The sequence below is a fragment of the Merops nubicus genome, unplaced genomic scaffold, assembly GCF_000691845.1.
Source record: "Merops nubicus isolate BGI_N331 unplaced genomic scaffold, ASM69184v1 scaffold46518, whole genome shotgun sequence".
NCBI lineage: Eukaryota > Metazoa > Chordata > Aves > Coraciiformes > Meropidae > Merops > Merops nubicus.
In genome coordinates, this window is record NW_008627578.1 from 41,316 (window position 1) to 66,838 (window position 25,523).

A 25,523-nucleotide genomic window follows, 5' to 3' on the forward strand; every position below is an offset into this window, starting at 1 on the left:
AGCTGTTGAAAGAACAGCTCCACTATCTACCAAACACTAAGGCCTTTTCTAATTTTTATTTTCCAGAACAGGCCACAGGACCCACTCAGTTCTGTTTTGCTCCAGTGAGGAGAATCAGCTATGCATATCAAGCCAAGCTGCTTCTCAGTCAGCTGCATTCTCTCACATAGCTGAAAGCTAAAAACCCATAATACAGACCAGAAGCAGTGCAACAGCTCTGACAAGTCCATCAGGTCCAGGCTCAAGTACAGAAGTCCATAAAAGCCAGTATGGTTTTGGCCTTTCTCCTCCATGATAGTACAAAATGCAGGCAAAAGGCAGCCACATTATAACCTAGTAGCCAATACTTCCAGTTTACACTTGAAAATGTGGAAGGCATCCTGGTGGATCATCCATTAATGAAGGAATCAACAAGGTAACCATGAGGAAAAGTTGGATGATATATGCAGTGTAGTGTCACATTCATTTTGAATGTAACTGTGGAGTCAGGTGTCTTAGAACCCCAGTAAACAAAATCTTCAAGTCACATAACATACTGTACTGAGCATCTCCCCCTCCCAAACCCACTCCAAATGAACTGTTCAGGAACAGTATGACAATAATAAGTGAGAGATCAAAAATACAGTTTGCAAAATACAATGTCTAGCCTTGTGATTCACCTTATTTGTGCCATTACCTCTAGAGTGCCTCTTTTTGTTGGGTTTAGCACCAGGAAACGCTTGAGGAGGTTTTCACAGTCTGTGGACATGTAGAAAGGAATCCTGTATTTCCCCCTTAGCACTCTTTCTCTCAGTTCCTTGGTAACAGAAACAGTAAGTTTTAAGCAGCATATCACTTAAAATGTTAGATAAATATGCCCAAAATGTTCTACATAAACACACCTTTAAGTTCTGTCCATCGAAGGGAAGAGATCCACTTACAAGAGTATAAAGAATAACACCTAAACTCCAAACATCTACTTCAGGTCCATCATATTTCTTCCCTTGAAAGAGCTCTGGAGCAGCATATGGTGGGCTGCCACAAAAGGTGTCCAGTTTATTTCCAACTGTAAATTCATTGCTAAAACCAAAGTCAGCTATTTTAATGTTCATATCTGCATCTAGCAATAGATTTTCAGCCTGGAAGGGAGAAAATGGTTTAGTAAGATGAACTTAAAATACTTGATTTAGAATGCTACTGTCTGTTTTCACTCATGCTTAAAAGGTAAAAAGCTGAAATAACTCTTAACATTCCCTTCCTTCCTTGCAAGGTCTTTACAATATACTTTAGTCTATCATTCATATAGCACCTACTTAAAAAATGCCTGTATAATGGCTTCAGACTATGGGAGCTTTTTTCAGTTTTGTTTTGTTTTGTTTTGTTTTTTAATTGCAAAGATACAAAGCTGTGATATGTTGAACAAGTTATGTGACAACACAACTAATATGAAGGGCACAGTTTTAAGAAGGAATATACCATTAAACGCCAAGCTACAAAGAAGTCAGACTTAAATTTCACCATCACAACTGGTAATCCATTGTCTGAGACCAGAACTTGTCATGCCTGTATCAAACTACATTTAAAAAAAAAAAACAACAAAACAACAAAAACAAAAGATCCCTGAGCCAACGAACCCTGCCTGCATCAGATTTGAATCTGACCATGGGGTGAGAGGCTATCTTTCAGCAGCCATTCAATTTCTGTACTTAAAAGCCTTATAAACCCCTTCCTCCATTTGAAATGGTTCTATACTGTAAAGATTCCTCAAAACTTGCTATACACATGCAAAGAAGTAAGTAAATTAGAAAGCTTAATAAACACTATAGTCTATCAGCACAATGAAGATCACACCCACAGGTACAGAAGCTGACACACATATCACACTTTTTCCTACTCACCTTGAGATCTCTGTGAACAATATGCTTTTGATGGCAATACTGCACTGCAGATACTATCTGGATAGAAAACAAGCCAAATTATGTAAGTGACATCTCAAAGAAAACATACATTTTTATCAAAAAGCTCAACATTTAGTAATAAAGTTGACATGTACTTATCCACTCAGAGCTACGTAAACAACTATTACAGTGACCAGCGTATTTGGGGAAAAGCTGCTAAGTAAGTGTTTGTTATTTGATCTATTTGCTTTCTACTATACTTGAAAGAGGATTTTGTTTTTCCTGTGTGGCTAATTATAGATTAGTAGAAGCAATGACTTTCAGAAAGGTGACTGAAGTATTTCCATTCCAATACTGTATATAGCTACAAAACTCTCCCTCTAGACTGAAGTTTTCCAGTCCTTCTCCAAAGGTGATCCTTCATGCTGCAGCATGAAAAAAAAGGTAAGAAACATTTTTAGCTACTGGAGAAGCTACTGGGAAGAAACAGCTTCTTTGTCAAAACTTAAGCAATGAGAAGTAACTATGCATCTGAGACAGGTCTGCTGTCTAAGTGCATATGGTTTATTCTATTTTGGATATTGTACAAGAGTAGCAAGCCCAGTGGAAAAAAATCTGTCTCTGAAGTGTTAAATTTCTTCCACCATAATTTCCAAATACCATTAAGCTTTTCCTGCTTTATAGGACAAACTATAGAAGCTACTTACACAGTACAATATCCTAGTAGATTGCTCTAGAGCCATAACTTGACACATATGGAAAAGCTGGATGAAGTCTTACTGTCACATCACCACTACTGCAATCAAATGCATTTAACTGTCATGCACACATGGTCAGAATTGAGGTAGTTGCTATGAGTTCTTGAAGTAAGCAGAACTGCACAAAAATATAATTTATCATAATAAACACATTTAAACAAAATGTCTTTCTGTTCTTCATCCAAGATTAGGATTTCCAACACAGAAAGATGAGGTACCATTACTGTTAACAGGAAATAACTCATGATCAGACCAGTCAGCATAAGGATCTTCCTGTACTGATAAGAAGTAATGTTTCCCTCTCCCAGTATTTAGAGTAGGTGGCAGTAAGGTTCTTGGTAGGTCAAAGACACGACCTACCAGTTAATTTTGAATTCAAAACTTAAGCACCAATGTTATCATCTTTGTGCTGCCCCTGTATTACTGAATTGTGCATGTGCAAAATGCCACCTTAGAAACCAAGCGGTCTATGAAAAGTTGAAATAGTTCCATTCCTTATGCTTGCATTCTTCCTTCACTTGTTCCTCTTTGTGTTATCTCCTTCCTCCCCCAGAGGAGGGCCACAAAAATCGACAGACGGCTTGAACACCTCTCCTATGAAAAAAGGTTGGGGTTGTTTAGCCTGGAGAAGGCTCCAGGGAGACCTAATTGTGGCCTCTCAGTATTTTAAGGGGGCCTATATAAAAAGATGAGGACAGTCTTTAGAGCAGGGCCTGTTGTGACAGGACAAGGAGTGATGGTTTTAAACTAGAAGAGGGTGTACTTAGAGTAGATGGAAGAAATTTTTTATGCTGAGGGTGGTGAAATGCTGGCCAAGGTTGCCCAGAGAGGTGGTCGATGCCCCATCTCTGGAAACATACAAGGTCAGGTTGGACCAGGTTCTGAGCAACCTCATCTAGTTAAAGATGTCCCTGCTTACTGCAAGGGGGTTGGACTAAATGACCCTTAAAGGTCCCTTCCAATCCAAACCATTCTATGATTCCAGACTAAATTCAGCTTTTTACAGTTACAGAAACCACCAACATGCTCCCATGCTACCACCTGCACCACCTTTTGGATTTTCCTTCCTTTTCTCTCTACTACCATTACTTGAGTGCCAGTCGCAACCTGACTCTGCAGAGGCTTCCAAGGTTGACAGCATGACAAAACACTTCAAAGCTTCACTTGGGACTGCAGAGACCCAGCACTATACCAGTCACTCCCAAACTGCTTTTACTCTAAGAGCGGATGGTGAAGCAGATAATCAATCAGTAGTTTCCTTTGGAGATGCTTCTGAATTACTCTGCACTGCAACAGGATAGCACAGAGACTGCAGAACTGAGTCCAATCTAAATGGAAGGGAAATAATACCATGGATATGACATTAATAATTGAAGAACAGCAGTCATAACTAAATGAAAAATAGCACACAGCATGGCTGCACTGGACTGACTCGCTCATCTTCCACCTTCCATCACTGTTTCCATTGACAGCCCCCTCCCCACTCGAGTGTGAGAAATCTGCTGACGCTTGGCAGGTGGAGAGAAGAGGGAAAGAACCAGCAGATATTTTTGCTAGAGATAACAACTGGAGCACTGAAATACATTTCTTGGAAGGGATTTCAAAAATCTGTATAATCACAGGTTTTAAAGAACAAGTTAGAACAAGTTATCTCTAGGCAGAGAAACCATTCTTAAGGATTAAATGACAAAAGGGTAGATAAATGACTTCTCAAGGTCCCTTCCACAATGCCTCTAGTATTTTGTTTCAAAACTGGAACATAGAGGTAAGATGTATTTTATGGGCGGTTTTTTTTTTTTTTTTTACCCTTCCAAATTACCCAAGATCTGTCCCAACAACTACCATCATTGAAAGTTCTAAGCTCCTTCTGCAGGGATACAGTAGGAATACTGAGGGAGGCCAGATCTAATTGGCTGCAGTAAAGGAAAAGAAGGAATTAACACACATGGATTTTGGGACACCCTCTGCCTCGAGTCTTGGCTTCCCATTTTTGCATTAATTCTTATCCAGATGGGCAGATTTTTCTATGGAAAAAGGACAGTAAGATTGCATCAGAACTGCTTGGAAGCCTGTAATAAGAGAATAAAACCAAGGTGACATCAAGAATGGAAAACATTCTGGATTTTAATTTCTCACACATGGCTGCAGACAAGGAGTTTGAAGTAGAGACCTGCAGAGCATGGCTGTATTTTTAGTGTTAACACCCTCTCCTGAGTTCCTTGTCAAGTGTGACTGGAATAATATGATCACTGTCTTTTACATTCTTTTTCCTTAAGCATAAGTAATAAAATAGACAAAAAAAAAATTACTATTTTTTTTTAACAAGCAAAAGGGAAGAATTAGCAAATTCTGCTCTTTGCCTGCTAGAAAGGACATGCCTCCTCAGTTAAAACAGTGTTTGATCCACAAATCACATCTAATGAAAGATGAAAAAAAGATCTAATACAATCTATTGCAAGAACTAAGTTCACACACTGGCACAACTGTTTCTTCAATTTAAAGAGAGCCACCATCTGTTAAACCAGTCAGCAAATTATATATTAAAAAAAAAATCTATTATGTCACAAGTCTCTTTAACTTAAGAACAGCTGCATTGATTCAGATAAAAGGTCCACAGTGAGCACTCTGCTTCCAACAATGGCTAAAAGCTATATAAAGCTATTCTGGGACTACAGTAAAGAGAAGTGAATAGTTTTAAGACCTGTAAACTCAGTTACAATCTAGTTTCCTTTGACAGTGTCCCACAGACACAGTTCTAGCATCTAATAAATGCCAAGCTCTGACCTCAGTTGCCTGACCTCTGTCCTGGACACATGCTCTTCTCTCTAGCAAAGCACAACGAGCTCACCCTACAGCTTATAGCCTTGTGTTGGTACCAGGGTTCTCTCTTTTTTCCCTAGGTGCTCATGCTTTTGAAGCTCTCAAGAACCTCAGATTTTTAAGAGGAAGGTCCTCTAAAATTGGTTGAGCTTGGTAGCTAGGAAGTCAGTTGTTGAGGGAGGACAGAGCACAGCTCCCTGTGCCAGGAGACAAGACTTATGAGATGAAACTGAAAAGATACTTCTGTATTTCAGCAGATTCAAATGAGGCCATCTATACGTCTTCACAGGCAACAGTCTACTGAAGTGAAATCCAGCTGAGAATCTGAAGTACACAAAGATACCCAAATATCTTGATGGACCAAATACCCAGCTCAGCAGGTATTTACCTTTTAAATTCTTCATCTTCACATCTGTTTTTGAAAAATGAAGTTACATATATCCCCTATTAACCACATTATCCCATGAAATTAAGTACTAAGTATACCTGTAAAACATGTTTGACCTGTTTCCACAAGTTTTCATGTAAAGGGGAGCCAAATTGTTCAGAAAAAAAAGACCAAAAAACCAATAAACCAAACAGGTTATCATTTAACAAATGTGCAATTTCAATGGAATTACTACAAGATCTTTTTCCACACAGCTCCTGATAAAAGAAACTGAGAATGACGAGCAGAGAACCATACCAGCAGAAGTTTTCAACATTCACTTCAGAAAGAACAGCAAACCCTCTTGAGTTGCTCTGAAGTTGTTCAAGTGATATTACAAAGAGCAAGGCAACAGTCTGAGATTTAGAAGAGATGGCTGAAGTGGGAACAACTGCTCCACAACCCATCACATCTCCTCCAACACAGCACAGAAACACATACCACAAACCCTCAGTCACAAAGGAAAGTTCTCTACCTGCTGGAATACGAAAGGGAGAGAAGCACCTTTAAAAAGATATGTAAGATTTTGTGAAAGAGGAAGAAAAATTTTCCTTATTCTGAAGCTGTATAACTCCAGTAAACGAAAATCACTTCTGGGGATATGAAGTCTGCATCTGCTTTTTTTTTGGTATTGGTTGGTTTGGTCTTCGGCAGTTTTGCCTTTTTTTTTGTGCCCTCCCCCCCACTCAAATGATTAAAGAGGGTAAAAAAAAAGATTTAAATAGATGAGAGAAAACAAAGGACCAAGGACTTCACAGAAATGCCTCCTTACATTGGGTTAAATATATTTCTATTTTTTCTTTATTTTCATTGCTACCTTTTAGCTCATTACTTATACTGTTCCACACAATTCTTGCTATAAGATACAGCTGTGGCAGTTTCCTGGTTTCCAAACTGTTCCTTTCAGTCACACTATCCACACTAAAGAAGTGTAAAATTTTTCTTTACAAGGCATTTTGTGAAAGTCATCAATTAAATTCCTGGAAGTTTCATGTATTATATAGAATTTCTTCTACTTTCGTATGGCTAACTTTAGAAGGGAAGCTATTGGAGCCTCCTCCTCCAACACTGGAACTGTCACATCATTGCCACAATTCACCCCACCTATCATTCAATAAAACACTTGTCTCTATTCATTATTTTAAAGTGTCATTAAACAGGAACATAATTTTGATATTTATTACTTTTCACAACATTATCTAGGTTATCCAAGTGACCAAAGGGATGGAAACTGTGTGGGCATTTAGAAATTTCTGCACAAGAGCAGAAAAAAATGTTTCAGACCAGTCAGATCTGCAAATGAAACTCTAGATACTACTAGTGCAGAGATTTGGTTTAAAATTAGTTATGCAAAAATATCTGTTTATGTTCAATACTGCTTTACTGTAGAACGGAGATGCTATTTACAGATCAGTAAATTCCAACATCTTTGCAGGACTAGTTTAACTAACAAAGAAAGTTACACTAAAAAGCCTAGAAATTACTTATATTTGACTTTTCAGAACAACTATTAAACTGCATCATTTCATATAAGCAGATGGATGTGAATGGATCCATGTTACAGCTTTTTGAAACTGGCCTGTTTGTAGCCTGTTATATTTGAATAACTTCCAAAATGTTACAGACCAGCTGAACCAAGGATATAAGAAATCAACCCAAAGGAAATGCATTTTGGAATGGAAAACACTTCCAAATCAAACAGTCAGTGTGTTCTGGCACTCCTGGACACCCTGGCACACAGCACTAAGGAAACTAGCTCCACTGAATGGACTGACTACCAACCCCTTCAAGTACTACTGTAACCCAAGTTCTTTCTCACTCAGGTCTACAAGTCCACAACATGCTGAACACTGTTAGAAGGCAAATGCAAAGGACAGCAATTTCACTCATTTCAGCATTAAAAAAAGGAGGGGAAAAAGCTGATGTATGGGAATGTTATACATACCTGTCTAAATTTAGCTCTAGCCTCCTTTTCCTTCATTCTTCCATGTGCAACCAGATAGTCAAACACTTCCCCTACAATTCAATAACGAGATAAATTATTGCCAATTTCAGGATCTAGAGGTCCCTCTCTAGGAGTTGTCCACAGCCGCTTCGCTAGAATGACTGTACTTCAAGTTTATGATTACAGGTTTTGAGGCACAACTGCTGTGCAATTTACTACACCATCATCTCTTCTACAAGAAAACAGTAAGACTTAATGAATGACTGGATACAAACTCCCCATTTCCTTCCAATTATTTATGACAGAAACTGTGCAGCATACTTCTGGTTTGTAAATAAAAATTACGTATACCCCTTCACAGTCTCTCTCACATTGGTTTCTTTGGGCCCACAAAAGAAACCCTTTATATTTGAGAACATCTGATAATATTTGTAAATACTGTCATACCAGCACTAGAATTTTTCTTTGTGCATATGTATAAAATTGTTCTAACCAAAATCAGAAATCTTTAAGCTAGGCTTGGAAGAGGTACCCACAAGGAAGATCACAATAATGAGCACAAGAGAACACGTTGACATAATCCATCACACAGCCATCAGGTCTGTAAGATACACTCAGAAGGACTACTCCAGAACAGGCCCAGTGTTCTAGGACTGTGGATGACTAAAGCAGATTACTAAAGCAGTACTAAAGATCTGTAGTGTATTATTCAATATGCAACTCGGATAACTCTCTCAGCTGTATTTCACAGCTGTTTCTTCAAAACCTTGAAGGAATAAACGTGAACACTTCTACTCAGTTAATGGAAAACAACACCAGAGGAGTTATCCCCAATTTATGCAAAGTGTTGCAGCTGTAGCAATAGACTCCTTCATCCATTCAGCCAGAGTTCAAACATGTCATGTGTGACCAGTATCTTGATAAAGAGGAAATATGGTAAACTGATGCCTGTCACTGAGATTACCAGAGATTCACATGCAAAGGGTACTTGCTCATGGCCTTTTAGAGCAGTACAGCATTTATCTCTCCATTACCCTAAGAAAGATCCTCACTGCTTTAGAGAACCACTGGCTCTTTTACCTCCAAGAAGCTAATCACTAGATGGCAACAGGACTTCACTTTTAAGTCTAGCACCACCAAAGAGTGGAAGTGCCTTCACAAACACCTCTAGTAGACAATTTTTTAATGGTATTTTACCAGTTTTGTTTCTGTTTAGCCAAATCTTGCCTGAGCATTTAAGGAACTACTAGAAATAAAACACAGACAGGTAGAGAACCATTACTTGATTTACAGCAATTCATTAAACTTCATGCAATCTAACATCAGAGTCAGAATTCAACACCAATTTTCTCCAAAAAGAAGTCTCTGATCTCCCTCCCAAAACTAAAGAAAAGCCTATTTGAGATTCCCAGCTGCTGATGCTCAAGGGTCACATTGACAAACTGAGTACTATTACATTTTAGTCAGCAAGGAGTAACTTAAGCCCAAATAGCTTAATTCTAGCTGTGGTGAAAATACCTGACATTGCATGGTGCATGCTTCCCCGCCCCCTCGCAATCATGAGTAAATATTTAAGTTCTTCCTAAAATGGCATAAGGCTAAGCCTAACAACTCTTGACAATAGAAGTCTGTGATTAAGATATGCCAAATGTCACAAACACCTAAAGAACAGAAGTTCCAGTACTCATGCCTTTGAAAACAACAGCTGAAGAAATACAAAATGTTTCTGAGTATGTTTTTACCAAATATCTTATACAAAATAGGATACCAGAGGAAGGGAGCTGAATACAATAAATTGAGAAGACTGACATTTGTTATGGACAGGAACAACCTATGGCCAAGTAACGAGTCCCACTAAATTTGAGTTGTGGAAACAAAGTAAATGTTATTACGTTGCAATAAGCTCAGAAGCTGCTTTTACAAGTTATAATTAATTATGTTGCCCAAAGATGTCCCACAGAATATTAAAGATTTTCCTTCATATTTTACACTACCATGGCATTAATATTTGCTGAAAAAGAAAGCAAAACTTCAAAGAAAACAAGTGTTTTCTCTTACTTGGCAATCTGTTTACATGGGTCACCAAAGGAGAGAAGTACTTACCCCCACTTGCATATTCCATGATTAAATAGAGAGTTTTTTCAGTTTCAATAACTTCAAATAGCTTCACTAAAGAAGAGAGACATTTATTAATCACTTAACTAGTTGCAGAAGTATTATGTTAACCCCGCAGAGAATTCTGTCAGAGGAAAAACCCCAACCATTTGCTTGCTGCTTAACAATATCAGACCATTACTCTAAGCAAGCTTTTTACGTCTGTTGTTCCTAAATGGAAAATACTTGAAGATATTAGGTCAACTCATGCAGAACAACATTTTCCCAAGAAACAATACTTTGTTACATGGGAAAAGCAACTAAATTAAGCAGAACTTCGATAGATTTGAGCATCAGCAATAGCCACTTTTATGCACTGAACTGGCATATATATGGTGACAAATGTGTTATCAGTCAGTTTGCTGACAGTCCTGGAACAATACCACAGCACTCAAATGTAAAATCCTGAATGATTTCTTCACCACTTCTTGGCTTTAGTATATGCTTATTTTTAATGGGAGCCTAAATTCAATCAAAATCAGTAGTGTACTTGAAAGGAGCAACATTATCAGTTAGCTATGCAAATAGTTTTGTGCAAAATGACCAAAAACTTTTTTTTGGGGGGTGGGGAGGGTTGTTTTTTTGTTTATTACTGCTGCTTTACAGTAAATCTATACTCCAGTGCAGAATCACCTTTTATATTCATACCACAGCAATTTTAACAGTGAAAAAGCTAAAATTTCTCCACAGTTGGAAATTATGTGAAAGAAACAAGGTACCTATATTGGGATGATTTAAGATCTTCATTATTCTTACTTCTCTAAAGAGCTGAAATAAACATAAAACATGAAATGAGTTAATGAAATAGGTAACACCAACTCTTTCTAAAGCCTGACCATTCTAATATACTTAAACAAAAAAAGCAAACATTACTATTACCATTTCAATGAAGTTTAATATGCCTTTATTGGAGGAAAGAGTTAAGTGTCTACTTCTTGTAACACCCCCTCCCCAAACAAATCAACCCTCAGAAACCTGAAAACACTCACAAAGAGATACAGATAACTCAGGAGAGATCTGAGCTCTGCTGTTCGCAGACTTCTGGGGCCAGAAGACTATGTTGAGACCACACATCTTGCTGGTCAGTACATCTCACACCATCTCTCAACTCCTTCACAGAAAGCACCGTTTCCAAAGTTTTGTGAACCTCCTCCAGAACACTTTTTGAAGACCCCTGCACTACATTACTAGTACGAATTCATCTCTCGTACTTTGTTAAAGCCACAGAATAACACAAACAACTGTGCTACAACAGGAACTCACAGGTAAAACATAAGCTGCCTCTAATGCACAAAAAGTATGTTACACAACCACACCAGCAAGGAGCATGGCTTAAGAAGACACAGGGAGGCATGCCCCTCAGCCCTTCAGAATTGCTCCTGCGAGGCAACTGAGGCGGAGCAGCACCAAGCCCTGGGTTCATCGCCCCAGCTCCACCGAGTCACTGCCAGACACCCAGCCTCCAAGCCTGCTCAGCCAGAACAACACACTGGATGTACCTGGCAAGATTAATATGGCAGAACACAAACGGTGTTTTCTCGACCCCAGCAGACATCACTTCAGGAGGAGTCCCAGAGGGATCAGCCTAATCCCACCCTCTCTGCAACAGGATCGTACCACTGCCCATTAGGCAAACACTAGTGTTAACCCAGACAGATGGGCATGAATTTAACAGAAAAACGTCACAGAAAACACAACTCCCCCAAATAAACCACTCCATCTCTAAGTTTTCTGTTGTAGCTCCTTGCCCACCCCAGCACATCTGTTTCGGCAGGATGGGTGGTGAGGGAGTACAACTGCCTGTTTCAAGCTGCAGCATGACATTACATCATTGGTGTTGTGTCCAGAGACCGCAAGTAAAGGTCTTGTTCTCCACGCCCCCCCAAGACCAATACCGAGGTAAAGAAGGTGTTGCTCAAGTAGTTATTCCCAAAGAGCTCAGCTTCACCTATCACACAGTAAACTCTGTCCTCCTGCAACTGGATAACACACAAATGACATTGAACACATCACAAGTGAAAGCAAAATCTGTTACTGATCAGCTAGCTGTTAACTATTTTAACTTCTGAACACTCTTTTGCAATTATAAGATGCACATAAATCCTTAAGTGTAATACTAAAAATGCCACGGGTGTGGTTACTGCTGAAATAATGAAAGGTTGTTTTTTTGGTTTTGGTTTGGTTTGTTTGTGTTTTGCTTTTCCCCTCAAAAAAACTTGAAGTGCAAATACTATTGCATTTAGAAAACCTGAAGAATAATCTTTTAGGCAGCACAGTATATGGCAGTCAAGTGTGTCACTGTTCTCCCTCTGCAGCTCCCCCATACTAGCCCAAGACTCCAGAGGGCTGACACTCTTCAGCTTTGATTATTTTCCAACAGCATACTTCAAAAAGAGGGAGTAATCAAGGTTGTATTATAAACCTAGCACCTATTTCTAGAGGAATACTGGTGACGTAACATATCAGATAGAACTGAATGTAGAAAGACTGAAGGAGAATGAAAGGCCACAGCTCCACAGGAATGCAGACACGGGGGAACAGAGGAATTTTATAAATCAGAGATAACAGCATTGCTATTAACAGTAAGAAAACAAAAACTGCTGCTGCAAGATTTGCCACAGGTCAGATTTTAGATAAAGTGAAGACATTTAATACATCTACACATATTACTAATGACTCAAAAGTGTGCAGGTGTGATATATAGGAAAAACAGAAAACAGCAAGACAGTCAAGAAAAAAAACTTGTGCCTTTTTGTCTTTTATTAAAAGGGAATGCAGTGGCTGAGACTGAAATAGGAAAAAAAAAAAATCAATCACAATTTGTATATCAGTTGTTCTATTTTTTGCTTTCTGATGATTCTGTAAAGACTAAGGTTTGGGGAGCAGTCCTCCCAGCACACCTCCTCCATGCTACAGCCACAGTTGTGAACAGCACTTGGCCTGAACACAGAGTAAAAACAGTTTTCCAAATACTTTGCATTATCTTATTTTCATGATCCAGGTCTGTGTCTGACACTTCACTAGATGACAAGCTGCTTAAAGGCAATCCAGGTTCATTGATCAAGTAAATTTCTGATCATGCAAAGTAGTTTCAAAACCTAGGCATGCGTTTCACATTTTTTTCCCTTCTTCCTCCAGAGAAGTAAGTAAATTGCCTTTTTTTTTTAAACTCTGTTATTCCTAGAGTTTTTTTGCATATATAATTAGACAAGGTAGATTACTTAATCTCTTTCTGATCATCAGAAACGTAAAAGCAGTTGAACCTATAGCTATTTTCTTGTTATTTTTGCTTCATTTCAGCCGAACTGGTATATAATACACATTAAATACTCCATTAATACTTTTAATCACAGCTTGTGTAACTAAAAGCCTCTGGTCAGCCCTGAAAGTTTTGAAGACAGTTTAATTTGCTCTTGATTGCTGATCTCTTCCATACCCAATACTCAGATAAAGCCTACTAGGTCAGGCTCTCACCAATGGCAACTCCACTGCTGCATCAATGAAGACCTTGGCTGTTATTCAGCCATTAGCCTATTTATCATCAGCTCACCCACCAAAAAAAAAAGATACATTCATAGGATTAAGTATGGGAATACAGGCAGTCATAATCGGTGCCGCCAAACAAGAACAGTCAACCAAGGGCTACACAGAAGACGACAGTAAAAATGAGGCTCAATTCACAATATCATGTAAATGAAAATATTCATTACTCCAATTTATTTTTTTCCAATAAAGTATGCTGACTTGGCTGGAGCTAGCTACTTCCTCCATTGTACACTGCACAATTTGATGGTCTAAATACTTGACTAGTACACAATCACCACAAAATTCTTTATCATAATTTTAGTTAAACGCACTTCTGACTGTGCTCCCCTCCTCAGTTTAAATGCTATGTGTGGCATTTTGACACAGACAGCCACCCTAACAAGGCTATCTGGAAATGCCTGACATTGTATTATGTAGCATAGTCTATTTCTGACGAAGGAATCCAATGTAGAACATCATACAACTTTCACATAGTACGCTGAAAAACAGATTTCCCAGATTTCACTCGCCCAAAATATTATGTTAATCAACTTTTAGGAGATCAAGTAGTAATTATCATCACACCGTAAAATTTAGAGCAAGCAGCCAGGTATGAAAAAAACCCACACACCTGAAGGTCTCTGCCAGAGGAATGCAAAAGAAGGTCTAACATCACAAGATGTATTGCGAAGGTTCTCGATACAGAAAATAGTTTTCTTAGTTTTAGCAGCTTACGAGTGAGCCCGTAAAGGCAGACAACCAACTGAAAACATTGCTTATCAGTTAAATTTCTAATACTGAGATTAAAAACTATTCCCAAGTTGTTGAACAGCTCATTTTCCATCAACAGAAGCTCTACAAATGTTTCTAGGCAAAGACAAACATCCTTAGTCTGCCAAACAAATGGCTTTCAGCTTTGTTGTGGTCTGGTCCTTTGACTGTAGGCCAAGTTAGATACAGGGAAAGACTTACATTTAATTAATGCTGCTAGCTGATAAACTGAGCAAAAACCAACAAACTAGCAATGGAAGCACAGACACATACTTAGTAATAATCTTGACTTAATTATACTTGAACTTTATTGTGCTGACAACTGAAACAACAAAGGAGTGGGGGGAAAAGAAGGACCCATCTTTTAAGCCAACTCTTTTTAAACACAATGATTAAAAGCGTTCCTACACTAGGTATTGCAAGACTTTCAGTAACAAATTATTTTCAAAATACTGAAAAAAAGTTCTCTAAAAAGCAAGTCAGTACACCCATCAAATGCAGAGCATCAATATATCCAGGATAAAGCCCCCTAAAGTGGGGGCTTTCCATGAGATGCTGTCCTGGGGGCTTTCCATGAGATGCTGTCCCAAGCCAGATCAAGTCTGACCTGTGTATTAGGCTCCTCCTGATAACTGCTCACTGAAATATGCCCTACATATAATTAGGGGCTTCAAGCAGGAAGTCTTTACACAACAGAAGTTTGCCTCAAACTACAACTTGAAAACAGAAAAAAACTCAACTAGTTATAATCTGAAAATCCTGGCCATTTAAAATTATCATCCTTTTCTTGCAGTGTTTAAAATACTGATAGACCCCATGGTCAGAAAATACACTGTCCGTGTTAAAATTGATGTTTAGAACTTTAAAAAGTGTTAACAAAAATATGGCCCAAACAAGCAGCAAAACATCTGCACATAAAGAACAAAAATATTGGCTGAGGAGCCAAGTTTTAAAAATGGAAAATGAGAAGTGCTTTAGTACTATTACATGGGCTTGGTAAAAAAAAACAAACAAAACCAAACATCCCCACCCCCCAAAAAAAACCGCTAAAACAACAAAGGTATTGTTAATTCAAAAACAAAACAAAAAACCCAAACAACACAACAACACACACCACCAGGGTTTTTTTTGGTCTAGAAGGAAGTGAACTACTGTAGCATCAGCACTTATTTCCAGTGAGACTGATACTCACTGGAACTGGGTACACAAGTGCATTTGTGGAGAGCAGTGACTATGACTAATACCACCACGACGGGAAAAAAGTTCTAAGAATTCCTTTTTCTTTCAAAGCTGGGAAGTACTAGTTACAGTTCCCTCTTTGCTAAGCAAGAGCAGCAGAGTAGTAATTAGGTCCTAAATAGTCAGGAGTAGCTGCATGTGGCTACCACAGACTTCCTCAGCAGCAGACAAGAAACCCGACCCTTGTGAAGAGCTGCTGAGTATTGAGCTGTCAGGCCGGCAGCCGCCCAGAGCTTACTGTGAGGGCATACCAAGAATTACTGCTCCAGAAAGCAAAGCAAGTCCCAAACAAGGTTAATTTCTTCCTGGCAGCTGAAGTATCAGTGCGGAAGACATAATACAAAAAAAATCAGAACTGGCCGCCTAATCACCATTTGCCTCCCCACCTAAGGATGACTAGAGCACGCAGCTACACCGCAGCTGAGACACTACACACCACACCCTGCTCTCGGCACAGCCCTTCCCTCCCCACCATACCTCAAATACTTTATCGCTCTCTCCAGAGCTGCAGGATGAGAAGCACTTCCAGCTTAGCTTCCCCTACTTCTACAGGTCGTGTGCGCAGCTGGCTTCAAGTGCACTGAGGCTATGGCACTGCTGACAGTGCTGGGCCACAGGGGCAAGGGTTTGCCAAAAAAGAAAAAGCTTCCATCAAGCAAAATTGCAAAGTAATGTGCTCTGTCTGCATTCACTCTGCTTATTAGGACAAGGAGGCATTTAAGAAAATTTACTCCCAATTTTTGAATTGAGAACACTGGTGCAACACCCTGTTAAGTTTTTTCTCTGCTCATGTAACAAGTGAGCTTAGGAAGGAGACACATTAGCAATCTCACTCCCCGAATCTGATCTGATTTCTACCCTCCAATTTCACACTGTTCTTCCAGACTCCCATTTAAGAAACCCATGTGCAGACAAAACCAATTTACAAATCACTCTTTATAATCTAGTTTTATAAATTGCAAATAAAAATGAAATTACGACAGAGACAAGAGCAGACACTGAGCAGGCTGAAACCCAGGACCCAAAGGGCCAGCAGGCACACTGCCAGCTCGTGGCCTTGCCAACTGAACACCTGTAACTTGTAAAAGGTTTGGTTTGTACCTCAGTATGAGCTCAAATCAACATTATAGCCCATTCTCAAGATAACACCATTTGAAGGATTAAGATTTTACATTTTTGTCTGAAAACACAGCCTCTCTTCTCTTCTCTGACCATTCTTCATATGCCTTGATTCCTCCCCTTCATATCACACAGTTTTTCTTTCTCTTCCAAGTGCTTTAAGCATTTAACTTTTTCCCCCCCAGGTATTCCAAGTTGCAAAGATCTGCCACACAAATAGACTTTATCTAATCCATCACAATACCTAATTTACATTTCATTTTCTTCCTGCTTACCCAGAAATTACCAACAACCTCAGGGATTAAGTTGAAAAAAATTCTGAGAAAAGTGGAGCCATGTTATTTTTACACAGTCTACAGTCAGTAGGAAGTTGGTACCTGCACAGACAGCAGAGCCTTTCTTCTATAGGTTGTTCTTTGTCTCTCAACCAAACCATACAGTGTAAGAACTTGTGTGTTTTTCCAATTTACTTTTTCACCATTAATTTTGATAAAAGCATCTTGTCACATGATCTTTTTAGTATCTGCATAAAATCCAAATGTGTATATTCCCCAGTTTACTCTGGTTATGCTATCTTAGTTTGTTTGCAGGTAAGTTCTGGGTGTTCTCTTGTTCAAACAGAAATATTGCAAGGGGCTTTTTTTATCAAAGTGTTCAAAAGTAAATAAAAAGCCTTTGACTGCAGCACTTAAAAAGGACAGAGTTAGAAAAGTCCTAGGTAAAAGTGACATTTAAATGTACTTCCTGCAGTCACTTCCAAAGCAGACTGGCTTGGCTTGATGAAAGAGTAGGATTTATCACTACTTACTAAAATAGATAAGGTGATACAACTGTAACAGCACATTAAACATTTCAGGCTAGAGGGAAGAAACCAGAATAACTGTGCCACAATTTGTTCCATAAAACTGCACCACCTTTCCTGCTGCAAACTACATGAAAGGCAGAGAGATACTGCTTGGCCTCCAATCCAGAGGCAGTATTTGCAAGGCCAGAACATGAGGTTTGTACGTTTAACAAAGTGACCAGCCTGAAGGAGGCATGGGGGCATGACACCAAACCATGAAAGTCCTTTGTAGAGTGAGCTATGCTTGGGAGCCAAAGGAAGTGGCTAATACCACTCTTTTCTCAGTTTACAGCTCTGTACGAGTTCATCTTGAACAACTGCAGAGTTGTCAAAAATATCTGTTGCAAAACTAGTTATTAAATACAGTAGTCAGATGTGTGCAAGGTATGCAATGCCTCAGATTCTCCAGCACAGGCATTCAGAGTTAATGGAAGGAGGTGGTGAAACCAAGCAAGTTACAGTACAGCTTAAAGATTAAATGTAAAAACCTACCTTTTGTAGACTAGTTGGGTTCAGCTGTGTTTTGTCAATTATTTTTATGGCAACCTAAAGGAAGAGTTCATAATCAGTATTTTCCATATGAACAATGCAGCGTTAATTATAAGATGGTCAAATTGAGTGACAGAAATAGAAAGCATGAAAATTACACAAAAAACACTCAAGTTTCTTCAGCAAATTATGGACTTATATTTAAACTAAACCCATTTTGAATGAATGGCTAATTGACACTTAGACCATCGCACTTATGACAGTGGAAGAGCCAATACCAGACAGTGCCTCAATAGAGAGCAGTGGGCCTACAGATAATAGTTACACAGCATAGTTACACAACAGATTACACAGAACTGACTGCACACTGGAAGTTTGTGAAGATGTTTCTGAAAGTAGAGTTTTCAGAGCAAATTGAAAGTAATTCCACACAGATTTTACAAGAACTAAGTTCACCTTTGGAAATTCACTAAGTATTTGTATCAATTTGGTCCCTCTTGGATATGAAAAGAAATATCACTTCTGCATTAAAAAAAGCCATTGGCTGTAGTACAAAACTTGGGGCAAGTTCATTCCTTTCCTGGTTCTCACCTCTTCAGTAAACACTGCACAGAAATCTTAAAGAACAAAATAAAATTTTCACAAAATCTAAGGAGAAATTCAGTACCATGGCAACTAGTCAGAACCTGAAGATTTGAGGCAATGAAAAGGCAACAGAGAAGAGCTTCAGTGCAATTTGGATACATGATGAGTTAGAACAGGAAACTGGAATCTTTCTAGAATTACATGCCAATTGGTATTTTTCCTTTCTAAATTAGGGACTAAACATACCAGAAGAAACTCTACAGAAGACAAGGAGATGGTGCCTCTCAAAAGGGCAAGATACTGCAACTCAGCTGATGATAATACTTCACTGGTGCAAAGCAAAGGCTTTCAATTCCCCTTGAATTTTTGGTTCAAAACTGTAGATGCTGCTCCTTCCCAAGCCACAGCTCCCCTTTCCCTGCATCACTTTACACTACCTTTGTAATTTCATTAACTTGAGGTTGCAACTATTTGGAATAAAGAACATCTTACATCAAAGCAAAGTGATATGCCTACATTCAAGTGCAAAACCACATGGATCAAAACCACACCATGACGGAGGGGGTAAGAGCAGCACGCAGCGTTCAACACTCGGGCGCATCACAGAACTGTGAGTGATGGACTTTTGTTTTCTGGAACTCGGAGTCAAGATTTATTTTGAGCCCTTCTAGATGCAAGATATGAGGAGATGTCACTAAGAAGCCATCTAAGAATACTTTTGCTTTGAGGAGTATTTTCTTCTAAGGCATGCTACTGAAATTAAAGATCACTATTTTTTCCTGAGGCAAAATTCCATTGCAGAGCCTTGAGAAATCACTTCAAAAATACAAACAAGAGATAAACACATTAAGCAATAGGTATTTTTATATTAGTGGTTGTGTATGAAACCAAGCAAGATTTTTATCTCTACAGTGATGCCTGTCCAACTATGGTCACAAAGGTAACAAACTTACTGATTCCCAGCAATCTCTTCTAAAACCACACTGCATGTAGAGTGACCACTGCTCTTGTCAACAGCAGATAACATTATCTGACAGTCACCTGGTGTCCCAGCACTACCACAGAAGACAGTGTTTGCTTGGTAAATGAATTCCACTCAGAAAAACTTTCGTGTTCTGAGCTGTACCATTCTGTGAATCTTTAAAAGAATAAACCTCTTTCAACCCACAAAGCCTTATGATATTTAGTTTCTGAAAAGAAATGGCTCGCCTCTCGCACTGTGCACTGGTGCCAGATCATGAGAGGTCTCAGAGGCTGGCAAACAAATCCAGCCCTGGAGATACAGGGAAGGTACACACCTCAGTTTTCTGAAAGGTAGACTCAAAGGCCCATTCAGTGCACTAATCATAGCCTTTAAGGCAGGATGTATTTAGAGAATTCCTGTCCATGTGAACAGAGAGTACAATGTGTGAACACCGACTTTGAGAGCTTGAACCCATCATCAGAAAAGGGAACAATTTCAGATGCCTTGATAAGGTTTCCAGGTTACAGGCAAGGGCAGCCTGCCCTCAAGTGTAGTTCTGACAAGCCTGAGAAAAAAAAAAAAAATTTTTCCTTTTCACCAAGCATAGCTAATAATGCATCAATTTGCTCCAGATCTAATTTGTGTGAAGACAGCAAAGTTCCTGCTTTGGAAGGCAGTTTCAAGTACTGTGTGCTATGGCCAATGCTGGGGGAAGGCAAGTCCACCTACACTGTCACACCGCTGCATCAGCCATGATATTCGGTGTGAGACTGTTAGCAGAACTAAAAATCAACTTTGCCTTCACAATTCACAATACCATGACTTAAAACATTCCTCCTACGTGACTTGAATTAGGGAGTTAACCCCAATCAGAAGTTAAGACACTGAGCAAATTGGCAAAACTGCTACGATTTAGAATGTTTTCTCCTTCTTAAATTTCACTTTTTCTGAGGGAAGAGCAGAAATAAGATGACAACAGATTCCTTGGAATCAGACTTGGATCCTGAAAGAAACCTCTCACTAGGAAACTTCAACTTCCTGGCTATTAACTGAACACATGCCTTTTATGAACAGAAGGACCCATATATTTTTGGCTGTGATTCCAATCACCTCAGTAACAGCAAAAGGCAGTTTCACATTTTAGATTAATTTTGGCAAGTATGGAAAACTTTTCAGAAGAAATAACTTTTTTATTAATTATCACAGAAAATAGATGCCTTAAAGTCAAATTATTAAGAAAAGCAGATTTACAATGAAGAGTATTGGTTTCAAAAGGGCTGACAGACTACAAACAATTCTCTCGGGAAAGAGCAACTTGAAGGAGTGTGCTTCCAAACATGAGCTCTAGTGCAATGAAGCTAACCCTCCCTCCATACCTCTGCAGTGAGCAGAAGGGTACACAGTCCTTGGCAGGACAATTCAACCCCCTCAAGTTAAGGCCTACATTCTGATCACCCACAAAAGGGCTAAACATTTCTCCCTTCCTGTAATTTGAAGCTGGGCTCACATCATGCATCCTGCAGACACACTGAAGATGGAAATGAAAGAGTCCTGGAACTAACTCCAGCTGGAAACAAAAGTTGTATCTCAAAAAAAGGAAAAGGAAAATTCATAAAGAAGGACTCCAGATGTAAGGAGATGAGCAGCTACCCTAGAAGAATGCTTCAACAAACATTTCCTCCTCCCAAGAAGTGACAGAGAAGTGCTGATCTGCTGCATGGCTTAGAAGTTAATCAGTCCAGAGATATAAAGTAGGAACTGCCATGAAGTGAAACTGAACCAGACACTTAAAAGAACATTAGGAATGATCACAGAGATAACAAGAAGATAAGCAGGATTCAAACATATCAAGGGTACAGCAGAGATGAAAACTCATTTAAGTGTGACTCCCCAAACTAATAATTTTATTTTATGTTTTGGTACATAAGATGGAAAAAAAAAACAGAAGCAAAGGCAAGGCAGCCAGCATGAGTACATGTATAAAGCAGAAAATCACAACTTCAGGAAGATGAGTGCTGTCTGGCTGAGGCCAGACTGACAAGATTATCCTGGAGTTCTTAAGAGTGGCAAGTTTAAATAAAAAGAGAAAAGCATTTTTGTAGCACAGACCTTTAACACCTATCAAGAAAAAAATGGCAGCACAGGTTTAGAAATTATTAGACTTAACTTTTTTCCCCCCCTAGTAGAGCCACTTACTACAAAATTCTTGAGCTCAAAATTTGAAGGCAAAAAATGGGGAACCAGACAGGAAGGTTACATGCAACATATTTTCCTACAGTTAAACGTGCTCTGCGGAAGCACACAAGACATGACTACCTGCACTACCATAAAGCCTCATTTAGGAGGATGTATGGAAACTGTTGAACTAAATAAGCTGAAATGTGCACAGAGCTTTTTTTTAATTTAAAAAGAAATGGCTAAAGAAAGATGAAGTTTGAAATAAATGAGTAAGAGTTGTTGAAGGACAAGACTGGGGTCCAATCTTGTTTTATATTTGCACCAGTGGCCTTGGCACAGGAAGTCAAACCATAACAATAAAGTCTGTTGGAGTTAAAAGGCAAGAAATACAATGGGAAACTGATATAAATAACTCTGGAGATGAGTTAACAAAGAAAAGGACATTCAACAAAGTACAAGGTGCTGTTGCTGACCACAACCAAAAAACACCAATGTGGTAGCCATTAATAAGGTTAGCACAATCTAAAGATTGGTCAGATAAATACTCCTGTAAGGGCAAGGGTAAGTTATCCTGTGTTATCGAGAATACTGTGAATAACTCTGATCATACACATCTAAAATATGTAATGATTATCAATACTGTACAGTTCACCTAGCAAGAAGAGAAACTTTTATTCACATCTCTTACAAAGAAAAAAAGTTTAAGATGTCTTCAAGATATTCCTATGAAACTAGTTTAATCATTCCCTTTAAAGGAATGCCACTCTTTCTACATAGCCGAGACCAACGGCCATGTCCTGGAAAATGTTTTTTATGCTCAGAATTGATTGAATGACATCTATTCCATGACAGTTAAACTAAATTAATACTTAATTCTTTCCCAATCTGGACAAAGACTTTACAGTGTCACTTTATTGGCTGAAATTTCAAACAAAAACAATGAACCAGAGGTCAACACAGTTATGTGAAAACAAAAGAGAAGTTACTTCAGTTTTTGCAAAGCAATGTGTGACACAATACCTATCTCCAACTCCTATATCTGTAATAACAGAAAATACTAACCAAGTACTTGCATTTTCTGTGTTAAGTTCCCTCCTGTTTTTACTGACACTTAAGTGTAAAGTCAAAACCTTTGTCTACAAATGAGCACTAACTTTAATACCAGTAGACAACCGCTGATCACTAGAACTGTTAGCTTTACCAAATTAAAAAAAAAAAAAAAGGCTCCCAACAACTGCAAAATGATGACCCCTCTGTTCATCCTAGAGCTACTGAACTCTGCATTAGCTCAGAGAAGAGAAACTCCCTTAAAGCACTGCCATCAGCTGCACAGCTTTCTTTAAAAGTCCTTGCTGGTATCAGCATTTACTTCATTAGACAAGTTTGGCAAGAAAAGGTCAACAAAGTGTTTCTCCCTCTTTCAGTACATAGAGTTGCTATTTATAAAACAGCACCAACTTCTTGTAACAAGTAAATAGGACTATGGCTCACCAAATCAGAACCATAATTACGTGCAAGTTATTAATTACATTACAATGGCATGCAGAAACTAATTATGGAGAGAAGTTAGACACTATAAAGATACAAGAGAAAGCATGTCTGCACCACACAACACTGAGCAAGACACACAAACCAGCTCTGAACAAACCGGAGTGTGTTCTCAAGGCTGCCCAGCACTGCAGGCAGCAGCAGAATGCCTGGGAACTACACTTTGGCAAGAAATACTGCATTTGGGCTACTTGGACCATAATCAAGAAGATATATTAGTTGCCATTCCTGACTTCCCCACCAATCCAGCCCTGCACTGTGCAGTACAGAGACAAGAGGCAGATTTTCCAGCAAGCTTATTTTACTGCTATACATTTAGCCTATTTTGAGAATGAAGGATTTGGCAGAGAATTCTAGTAGCAAACCTGAACACAATTTAGTTGGACAAGGACTTGTCAAAAACAAATTTAAGAGATCATTTTCAAGAGAACTTGTTTTGTAATCATTACTAAAAAAATACATTTCCCATTTCTATTTTTTTCTACATCAGTGGCAGTATCTGTAGTAAAATGTGCTACATGTTCACAAACACTGCTATTCTAAGAGAACCTTCATACCTACAGCAATTCACTAAATTCACTACTGTTTATGTCCATACCACTTTACCTCTCTGCCAGTGAGGATGTGCCTTGCCAGTTTTACTTTTGCAAAATTCCCCTTTCCAATCGTTTTAAGGAGTCTGTAATTTCCAATATGTGGCTGCTCATCTGCGCAGGAAGCTATAGAGTTCCTGCAGCGGGCTCCAGAGCGCCCTGTTCGAGAGGAAACTTCCTGCCGTCCATCTCCATGGGACGTATGCTGCAAGAAAAACACACACAGGTAAGGCTGGGAAATAAATACAGAACACAGTAACAATGAGAAGCATACAACATTCCAAAACATCAGCAGCTCCTTTGAAGAAACCTTCAAAGGATCCAACTCAAACTTCAGACTCACGCTGAACTTTGCTCTGACAGGGACACTGAGTAAGACAGTAAGAAGGACATTGCCAGTTAGTAACACAACATCCATTTCACCACCTGGAAAGGACCAAGTGGAACATCACCTGAACTGCAGCAATAGTTGAGCATCTGCAAGCAACTTAATGGACTGTCCAATCAGTTATGGAACATGGAGGTGTTCGGCATTATTCCCCATTCACATTACTGTGACCAAGTAGAGCAGGAAAACACTTGGAAAAGAGACCTGGACACGGCTTTTCCAAAAGCATGCACAGTAAAATGTTCATGGCTATTGGACAGTTTAATACTATTGATAAAAGAGTAAAAAGGTTTTGTTTTTTCTCTTGTACTGGACTCCTGTTCCTACAAAACCTCATGACTGAAAATGCCCAGAATGGCCTGAAGAATAAAGGAAGAAATCTTACCTAAAGTATAGAAATCTTGGGTATTGAGAGGCTGAGCATTAGTTAGAGAGACCCGAGACACTGTTCGCTACCTGTTAATTTCCTTTTGCTCAGCTTCCCTGAACAGCTATTAACTGTAAAAATGAATGGGTATATAACATACCTGTAAGTCCCCCTATTCATTATATCACGTGGTTAAGATAACAGTAATTTTTTTATTTCCTGAAAAAGCTGGTCCCCTCATGTCCCTTAGCTCTCAACTCAAAGTTAAGGGCTATACACCAACTTCACTAATTAAAGTGTTATTTAGAAACGTTCAGTAGTCCGCAAACATGGAGCAGACGTCTGGCTACACAGAAGATGACATGCTAAATTCAACCATCCCAGAAATTCCAGATCTTGCTCTTGTACTAGTACTACTACTCGTACTGAAACCCAGTGGGGACAACCAAAAATCTGGCATACAGCAACAATCAGCCTGCAAATCACTGTAGCACAAGGATGTGAGCTCATAACTTAAGCACTAACCACGACTGTACAGGCACAACTGAACAAACCCATGCTTGCATGACACTTGGCAAGTTTCACACTATTTAATAACCTGATGTAACCTTGTGACCATATACTCTGGCATCTTCAATTCCTTAACTTGTTAATTTGAATGCAACAGCTGTGATCAAATTATTTTAAAAAATGCATTCACTTAATTTAAGAAATATTACTGATAGAAGTCTATGGCAACTCTTGGGAAATTGTTTCAATAGCGACTATTTAAAAAAAAATAACACACTGTGGTGCATATAATGTTTCAATATCAATCTGACTAACTTTTCTTTACTGCCTGGCCACTTCATTGTCACCAGATTTGTACTTCACATATAGGCATTTAATTACTATGATCATGTTATCCCTTAGCTTTACTAAATTTTATATAT

The 25,523-nt window shown here is 38.8% G+C and overlaps 1 protein-coding gene across 2 annotated transcripts in view; it reads right to left on the reverse strand.

Annotated features, from left to right (window-relative positions):
• Nucleotides 1–24,035, reverse strand: part of MARK3 (MAP/microtubule affinity-regulating kinase 3) — a 48,769-nt gene extending 24,734 nt beyond the window's left edge. The window contains exons 1-8 of one of the 2 annotated variants that reach the window (XM_008946346.1): nucleotides 23,850–24,035; nucleotides 17,972–18,025; nucleotides 10,701–10,749; nucleotides 9,931–9,996; nucleotides 7,828–7,898; nucleotides 1,878–1,934; nucleotides 882–1,118; nucleotides 677–796 (exon numbers count right to left, since the gene is read on the reverse strand). In XM_008946346.1, coding sequence (XP_008944594.1) covers nucleotides 677–796; nucleotides 882–1,118; nucleotides 1,878–1,934; nucleotides 7,828–7,898; nucleotides 9,931–9,996; nucleotides 10,701–10,728 — 579 coding nt within the window. In that variant the 5' untranslated portion in view covers nucleotides 10,729–10,749; nucleotides 17,972–18,025; nucleotides 23,850–24,035. The remainder of the gene's footprint in view (nucleotides 1–676; nucleotides 797–881; nucleotides 1,119–1,877; nucleotides 1,935–7,827; nucleotides 7,899–9,930; nucleotides 9,997–10,700; nucleotides 10,750–17,971; nucleotides 18,026–23,849) is intronic. The other variant, XM_008946345.1, reaches the window with a different exon arrangement.
• Between the last annotated feature and the right edge of the window lie 1,488 nt (nucleotides 24,036–25,523).